General features: G+C 43.4%; 1 protein-coding gene across 2 annotated transcripts; it reads left to right on the forward strand.

Moving 5' to 3' along the window:
* Nucleotides 1-457: 457 nt before the first annotated feature.
* LOC115139654 (heat shock protein HSP 90-beta) lies at nt 458-9052 on the forward strand. 2 transcript variants are annotated; one of them, XM_029677274.2, is made up of 12 exons: nt 458-611; nt 1792-1977; nt 2230-2436; nt 2532-2691; nt 3493-3626; nt 3773-4081; nt 4626-4791; nt 5029-5219; nt 6920-7067; nt 7179-7447; nt 8059-8392; nt 8501-9052. In XM_029677274.2, the coding sequence occupies exons 2-12, from the start codon at nt 1834-1836 to the stop codon at nt 8611-8613; spliced, it is 2175 nt and encodes a 724-aa protein (XP_029533134.1). In that variant the 5' UTR covers nt 458-611; nt 1792-1833; the 3' UTR covers nt 8614-9052. The 2 variants fall into 2 exon arrangements, with proteins under 2 accessions (XP_029533134.1, XP_029533133.1); XM_029677273.2 differs by having other exon boundaries at nt 1834-1977.
* The last annotated feature ends 266 nt before the right edge of the window (nt 9053-9318 follow it).

The raw sequence follows: 9318 nt of genomic DNA on the forward strand, positions 1-9318 counted from the left end.
ATTGATATTCTTCCGCGAGATTAAAACGATAATTTCCAGTTTTGTATATCTTTTGTAATATGTGGCCATTTGACTATACAGTCTGATTGATACAAAATGTGACATTGCGGTATTAAATCATATGCGTCTCTATGCAGTCTATCCACTACTAAATGTGAATATTTTCTTTAAATAAATCTGTAGTCTATCCTGCAATGTAATCAAAAATCGGCAGTTCAAACAACTGTCAATAGCCTTTCCCAAAGATGTTTCTGATCATTTACCTGAGTGCATGCTGATGAAAATGGATGAAGATCATCCATGATAGAACGTGGGAAAATAACAATCACTTCGATTAAGATATTCATATTTATTTTTAACGTGACAAGAATTTACATGCATTTTAACTTGAATGTAAGGGATTCGTCAAGGAGATGCCGCACCCACTGATGCCGCAACACAGCTACAAAGTGCTGCGGATGGATACCCCCGCACAGTCAAACACACAAGAGGGTAGAAAGATATCGGTTTTATAAAAGCAAATCCCTTTCTAGTTTCCTGCGTCATAGATCCGAGGGGACTGGTGATATTGGTAGCATTTTATTCAAGAGACGTGAACGGAACAAATAAAGGTATGTACATACTCTCTTAACCCTAAAGCTCGTCTGCGTACTCAGATATTGCTGCCTTTATAATCAGCGCTCAAAAGTCACCTCATGCTAGTTGGATAACTTTAGCCTATCATCTCTGGTTTGTCCAGCATCAGTCTTCGAGAATGTTCGATTCGGTAGCTAACAGGCGCGCTAACTAGTTTACAAACGTCTGCTACAATTTAAGTACAGAATGCTTTTATTTATTTTCCTTATTTGTACACTAAATGATCTAGTTAGCCTTTCTCGGTAATATCATTCACCAGATCCACTGTGACAACTGGTTCTGCCTTGCTGTGTATTAGCTAACTAGCTAATCTAACGTTGTCAAATTAAGGTTCATGTGAATTGGTTAACTACTACGTTTAGATGACATAACGTATCGTTAACTGGATTGGCTATTAAACTGTCAACGACTTCGTCGACATAATGCTACTAGCTTTCATTGTCCGGTTGGCTAATGCAGCTAACGTTAACACTTGCTACACTTACATGGCTTCTGACACTTTTAAATTGATGCAGTGTCATTTTAGTGGCCATTGGAACTGCCATGAATTTGCAATTGATTGTGCAACAGTGTAGCATTTGCTACAATGGGTGACCTGGTCCCCTTTCGACTCCAATAAAGTTAATTGTACCGTCTGGACGTCGGTAGCATGACTTTGCGCCACGGCACACTAACTAGCTACTTCCCCATGCTTTTCTTGCATTGCTGAATCGTCGTCGCCTTTCCATGGACTTAGCGGCTTGATAACTACGTGCGATATAACGTTTCAATTCAGTTAAGGTGCTGGAAGTCATTTTGGAGGAGAGTTCTTTATGGATTTCCAGAACCTTTCACCGAGTTTGTCAACCACGTGCTGGCTACGTCCATTGTCTCCAGGATGTCGCCATGTTGTTGGATGCTTCCTCAACATCCGGTAGTTGGTCTTTATCAGGGGAAATGCAACTGATTGTGGGACACTTGTTCAAAGTACCCAAAATGGAATTGTTTGTGTTGATGCCTAATTTTATAGTACATTGTGGCCAGATTGGCATGACAGTTAACTGTTGTGATGACTAAACTATGGGGTACATTTCAACACAAAGCAACACAACTTGTTGCTAACAGCAATCACTAGAATGCATGTGCTTAATTTAATTATGTACTTGTGATATACAGGTTTTTTGGGCAATTTCATAACATTGCTGCTTTTGCTCCCAGATGCCTGAAGAAATGCGCCAAGAGGAGGAGGCTGAGACCTTTGCCTTCCAGGCAGAGATTGCTCAGCTCATGTCCCTGATCATCAACACCTTTTATTCCAACAAGGAGATCTTCCTCAGGGAGTTGATCTCCAATGCCTCTGATGTAAGAGTTTATTTGTTGTTGTTAGGGATGCATCATGCTGTTCAAACAGTAATTGTTGACACTACTGTACAGTGACTTTGTAATACTTTAGCATCCAGCAAGCTCATCTATACAATAAACAAACTTCAGTGCATAAGGATGATTACAACTTTGAAAAGGATGTGTGATGGAGGTTGCGTATGTAATAAAATACCCCTTTGGACTTTTCCAGCTACTTTGATGCTGTCGTCTGCTTTGTTCAATATCTTTCAGGCTTTGGACAAAATCCGCTATGAAAGTCTGACGGACCCCACCAAGCTGGACAATGGCAAAGAATTGAAGATTGACATCATCCCCAATGTGGAGGAACGCACCCTGACCCTCATCGACACTGGAATTGGCATGACCAAAGCTGACCTCATCAACAACCTGGGAACTATTGCCAAGTCTGGCACCAAGGCCTTCATGGAGGCCCTGCAAGTATGTCCATGGCATTACAGCAATTTTCAATAATATGCCTCAAATACTATTCAGTTGAACATTGAGAGTGATTCATTTTTTTCCATCTTTGCTAGGCTGGAGCTGACATCTCCATGATTGGGCAGTTCGGTGTGGGATTCTACTCCGCCTACCTGGTGGCAGAAAGAGTGACCGTCATCACCAAGCACAATGATGACGAGCAGTACATCTGGGAGTCTTCAGCCGGAGGCTCATTCACAGTCAAGGTCGACAGTGGTATGTGTCTTACCCAATGAAGGCTATGCGGGTGGGTTTGTAAAATGTACAAAACCATGAAAAACATAAATTGCCTCTGCATTGTTTTGCGATTGGATCACAGGTAGGGCTGTGACGGTCATGTAATTTCGGTGGACTAATTGGTCAGCCAAATGACCACGGTCACATGTCTCACACATTTCTCCTCCAGAATGCATGCGCTTCCCTAGAAATAGAAAGGGTTTCCCCATGCAAGTCAATGATGGCATAATGGGTGGACTGGCTGCCGTTGCGAGTGTACCCATAGGAGAAAAGCAGGAAATGAAAGCACAAAATTTACCCATCAATAGGTGCTGTGACTTGATTCAACTGACATGACAAAACTACATTGTTGCGTGAGCCCTATCAGAACATAATTTGAGGAAATGTTCTACATTTACCATGGAAATGATTGCCTCTAAATACCAGGCAGCCATTGCGAGTGTACCCGTGTGTCAAATTGCCAGGGTTAGAGGTTCCATGACCATTCTATCACCTTGTGTTTCAGCAAGGATCAAGTTTCATCATGTTGTGAAGTCCATGTTACAGCAGAAACTAACTCAACCGCACGAATGCCCGGCCGCCCCGGCTTCAGTCAGCCGTTTGTTCCACCCCAAAAATATCTGACAGTGATGCAAATAAAATGCCAGTAAAAATAGATACTTGTCTGTTATACAGTTATTGTGCCAGCCCTAATAATAGATGTTATTAAACTATGTCTATTGTAGTGATGCTGAAATGGGCAGTGGTGGGTGTATACCTGTGTGTTGACTTCATTTCCAGGGGAGCCCATGTTGCGTGGAACTAAGGTCATTCTGCACATGAAGGAGGACCAGACTGAGTATGTTGAGGAGAAGAGGGTCAAAGAGGTGGTCAAGAAGCACTCTCAGTTCATTGGATATCCCATCACACTTTTTGTGAGTATAGAATTATGGGAGTATTTAAAACTAGTGTGATTAGTGACATTTATGTAGGACTGGTTGAGGGCCCTAAAGTAAGGGGAAGTTTTCCCTTTTTATTGTAGGCTTTAAATAAATAAATAAAAAATTTATTGTGTGTGCAGGTTGAAAAGGAGCGTGAAAAAGAGATTAGTGATGATGAGGCTGAGGAGGAGAAGGAGGAAAAGGTGGAGGAAAAGGCAGAGGCTGAGGACAAGCCCAAAATTGAGGATGTGGGCTCGGATGACGAGGAGGATTCCAAAGACAAGGACAAGAAGAAGACTAAGAAGATAAAGGAGAAGTACATTGACCAGGAGGAGCTGAACAAGACCAAGCCCATCTGGACCAGGAACCCTGATGACATCACCATGGAGGAGTATGGGGAGTTCTACAAGAGCCTGACCAATGACTGGGAGGACCACCTTGCAGTCAAGGTACTATCACTAAAATGTATATAAATTACAATGTCAAAATGGTATGCCCAGAAGGTATTCCTAGGTGGCTTGGTTCCAGATCTGTACTATTTACGTGTTCACTACATACGCACTCGCGTAACACTCGTATTGACCCAACAATCATGCATACACATTACATACGCACTCACATTTTTACACATTTTCTGGTGCTACTCTTTTTTACTATCCTGATGCCTAGTCACTTCACCCTGCCCTCATGTACATATCTACCTCAAATACCTCTTACCTCTGGTCACATTGGTCACGTACTCCCTGTATAATGCTTCATTCTTGTGTATTGTATTCCTCTTGTTACTATTTACATTTTAAACTCCATTGTTGGAAAGTAAGTAAGCATTTCATGGTAGTCTACAACAGTTATTTGATGCATGTGCATTGATGCATTTTGGGGGGGTGGGATTTGGGTGACTCCTATGATTGTGGCACTTGGCTACATAGCACAAACGGATCTGTGTAGGACAAGATGGGTGTGTAGTAACCCTCACCTGCTTCTCTTTTGCAGCACTTCTCAGTGGAGGGCCAGCTGGAGTTCCGCGCCCTGCTCTTTATCCCCCGCCGCGCGCCCTTTGACCTCTTTGAGAACAAGAAGAAGAAGAATAACATCAAGCTGTATGTCAGGAGGGTCTTCATCATGGACAGCTGCGAAGAGCTTATCCCGGAGTACCTGAGTAAGTAAGCCTAGTCTCCAGATAGTCTGGAGGTCCAAAGTTGCTACCACTTTGTCCCCTCAATGCCACCGACTACAAATACAGCATTGTTTCTTCATATGTAGGCTAATGGCAAGCGCAGATAATGCCCCTCTGAAATGGTTGGCTGCTTGTCTTCTCTGTAACAGTGTTTATATCCAGCAATTTCTGTAATGGAAATCGCTAAAGAAGTTAAATTTCTTCCTTCTCCCCCTGCAGACTTTGTGCGTGGTGTGGTGGACTCTGAGGATCTCCCCCTGAACATCTCCCGAGAGATGCTGCAACAGAGCAAGATCCTCAAGGTCATCCGCAAGAACATCGTCAAGAAGTGTATGGAGCTGTTCGGTGAGCTGGCAGAGGACAAGGAGAACTACAAGAAGTTCTACGATGGCTTCTCCAAGAACCTCAAGGTAACTTTGGGAGATGGGTAGGATCTTGGGGATCAGAATTTCTTGAGCAGAGATTGTTTTGCTACTAGTAATCAAACTTGTCCTCTGCCACATTTGCTGTCATCTGGTAATCTTCAATGTATAAACATGATTAAACCAAGGTTTACCTGAAGTGGATCATGGTGCCTTTTAATTTTTGTAGAAAAGTCTAGCAATGTAGTTCGTAGGGATGTGCGGATATGACATTTTAGTCCGATACTGATATTTTCCTTGCCAACGAACTATACTTAACATGTTTTTGCAGCCTTTTTAAGCATTCTAGTACAGTTAAATAGTCAACACACACGGACGCAGCGGTCAAAGACACTGCATCTCAGCGTAAGAGGTGTCACTGCAGTCCCTGGTTCGAATCCAGGCTGTATCACATTTGGCCGTGATTTGGAGTCCCATAGGGCGATGCACAGGTGGCCCAGCGCCCGGGTTTGGCTGGGGTAGGCCGTCATTGTAAATAAGAATTTGTTCTTAACTGACTTGCCTAGTTAAAGGTTGCACACACCACACTGACCAAAGTAATTTTTTTGGCATTACCGTATGTTCCCACTACCAGTAAAACATAATCAAAACATATTTCTTTCACTTGCAGTGAAGTTTCAGCTCTGTGGCCTCTTCCTCGGTGCGTACTGTCACTGTCCGTTTCCAGTGTATGCAACATTTCACGTAAACCCTGTTTCTTGTCTGCATTGACGTAGTGATCCTTGTACCTAGCAGCGACACAGTAAAGGGGCTCAGAATGCCACCTACTCGCTTGTTCACAGCCTCGACTACATTTTAACCTCACGGTCTGTCGGCAGTGTTGTTGAGCAGGCATTTCAATGCCATGTCAGAGGGTATCACATCTGCTGCAGACATAGTTGGTTTGATTGTTTAGTCAGTAGTTCGGCTGGTGATGGGCGTGTTCCTGTTCTCAAATGGCAGCAGCGGTATGAGAACCAGCACATTCTTGAGCATGCAATACGGCTTCCTCAGTACTAAATCTTCATCGACCCACTTTTCTCTCAGACTCTGCATGCTCATGGGGTTGACATCACTAGGCCAAATGTCAGTCGTGACGCTCATAGATGTACGTTTCGACAATACTGTAACTCTGATAGAGCATCTGAGATTGTGTACCGGGTGCTCGACCAGTCGACAAAAGCCAACATCCACAACAGGACTGTTGCTTGTCAAGGGCAATGAGTTCCATTTTCTTGGCGTTTTCAGTGGAATGTAAAGATTCTTTCAAATGACTGCTTGACTTGAACTTGTTTAGTTGGAAGTGTGAGCTTAGTATTTCTGCTTTTCTGTGTAGTGCTGTATTAAAAAATAAATTTGTGGCGTTATGCATGTCAGCTTTGACATCGGTTTGCACGTTGGTGTTAAACTGGGCATTTTTTTGCTAATATCGTCTGACATGTTCCCTGACTAATCGAGCAATCCCTAGTACTTTGCCCAATTTCTTAAATATTATAAGCGCTCTCCACATACCCAGTGGGGCTAGTTATTGTGCTGTTCCAAACCAGTATCTATCCCTATTTAATGTTTGAAGAACTATTTACAATATATTTAGACTGGCTTCAAGAGCCCCAACCTTAAACTTCAGTAGCTAAATGATTACATTTAGCTACTGTGTAGTAACTCCTATTGACTACCAGGTTATACTAATGATAATTGTTTCTCTGCAGCTGGGGATCCATGAGGACTCCCAAAACCGCAAGAAGCTGTCCGAGCTGCTGCGCTACCACAGCTCCCAGTCCGGAGATGAGCTGACCTCCCTCACAGAGTACCTCACCCGCATGAAGGACAACCAAAAATCCATCTACTACATAACCGGTGGGTCTAGTTACACATTCGGTCAACATAACATTGAGCCCTAAGCCCAATAGCAGTCATTGACTTTAATCACTTAGACATAGAAGTTGACTGAATCACATTTTTCTTAAGGTGAGAGCAAGGACCAGGTTGCCAACTCCGCCTTTGTGGAACGCGTGCGCAAGCGTGGCTTCGAGGTCCTGTACATGACAGAGCCCATCGATGAATACTGCGTCCAGCAGCTGAAGGAGTTTGATGGTAAAACCCTGGTCTCTGTAACCAAGGAGGGCTTGGAGCTGCCTGAGGATGAGGAGGAGAAGAAGAAGATGGAGGAGGACAAGACGAGGTTTGAGAACCTCTGCAAGCTCATGAAGGAGATCCTGGACAAGAAAGTAGAGAAGGTAAATGATGAACCAACCTGTGCTTTCTGCAAAAGAAAATTGCCCATGACTTTAATCTCTTTCTGTGCTCTGAATTTTGGTGATTGATAATTTGAATTTTTATTTCTGGTTGCAAACAGGTGCCATAGTTCATCATAAGCTAATATTGACCCTGGTGAGTCCTCTGACCATGTAGATTGAAGTGTCCTGTTAGGCTCGCGTGGTTGTTGTGCCTCTATCCCGGCTTTGCCATTGGATTGACTGGGAATGCCCAGTGTGTCCATGTAGTTTTGTCCCCAGGAGGTTATGCCATTACCTAGAGACTAGAAGACCTTGTGAGTTTGATGCAGCGTTTTTTTTTTTGTGGTGACTGCTTGCAATTATGATGTTCTAACATTGACACCAACCTTTTCCAGAGTTGAGAATTTGCCTGTTTCTGATTACATTTTGGATGGTGTTTTGTGTGAAATCTAACAACTTTACTGCACAATATTTCATTTAGGATTTTCTTCCCATTTTAAAGCTGATCTTTTGACTATTCAATTTAGGGTCAACTTGCCTGCACGGTCTTGTCTCACCTGCACATTGTATGCTGTTAGTTTGACATAACATTCGCCTCTCTGCCCCTTCAGGTGACTGTGTCAAACAGGCTGGTGTCGTCGCCCTGCTGCATCGTGACCAGCACGTATGGCTGGACGGCCAACATGGAGCGCATCATGAAGGCACAGGCCCTGAGGGACAACTCCACAATGGGCTACATGATGGCCAAGAAGCACCTGGAGATTAACCCAGACCACCCCATTGTGGAGACCCTAAGGCAGAAGGCTGACCTGGACAAAAACGACAAGGCGGTGAAGGACTTAGTCATCCTATTATTCGAGACTGCATTGCTCTCTTCGGGCTTCAGCCTGGATGACCCCCAGACTCACTCCAACCGCATCTACAGGATGATCAAGCTGGGTCTGGGTAAGGATGCACACTCGGAACTGTTAGGGGGAAGGAAACTGCTCTCTAAAGGTTGACTATAATGGAAATGGGGCTGTAGGCTAGGTCTAATTTCTCTTCCCCTTTCAGGAATCGATGATGACGAAGTGATCCCCGAGGAACCCACCTCTGCACCCGCCCCAGATGAGATCCCACCTCTAGAGGGAGATGAGGACGCTTCACGCATGGAGGAAGTGGATTAAATGCGGTCTCAAACCTACACACCTGTATAGCCTCACTTTTTTTTCCCAATCTGTTCAGTTGCCTTTTTCTTTTTTACTGGAGAAACCTGGTCGGTGTCCTTTTATGGTATAACAAAATAATTATCTTAACTCCGGCTGCCAGTGGACCAGTGTTGCTCTTGTCTTGAGCCTTTAGTTAAAATTCTAGAAAAGCCGTTGATTTTGTTCTAGTTAACGGTGGGTACTGAAAGAAAAAAAAGCAGTACCCTTTTGCACTGAGTTTTAAACTTTAGACCGGTAGCTATGTAGGGGAAATGGAACATTCCATTAGACTGACACTGGGGGGATGGTTCTTCTGATGTGCTGCTTGGAGAGTGGACTGCAAGATTCCTTTGCCTGAATCCAGACCTGTCTGTATTGTCTTTTCTGTTTTGCAAAAATTAAAAGACTTAAGACCTTACATTTTCTAATATGTCTGGACTATTAGTTCTTCTTAACATTAAGCTGGAGGTTGATGAAATGGACTTCGAATGAGTCATGTCAGATTCCCATTCAAACAACCACGATGTCCTTGTTTCTTAACCTAGCCCTTCACAATATTTAGGCTTGTGGCAAAGGTACAATGCTTGTTTGAATAGTTAACACAGCAGGCTATAAACCACTACATTTAGCAGGAAAATTATACTTTCATAAATGCAACTATTTTACAGAGTTACATGTCAATTG

The sequence above is a fragment of the Oncorhynchus nerka genome, linkage group LG13, assembly GCF_034236695.1.
Source record: "Oncorhynchus nerka isolate Pitt River linkage group LG13, Oner_Uvic_2.0, whole genome shotgun sequence".
In the NCBI taxonomy this organism is placed as follows: Eukaryota; Metazoa; Chordata; class Actinopteri; order Salmoniformes; family Salmonidae; genus Oncorhynchus; species Oncorhynchus nerka.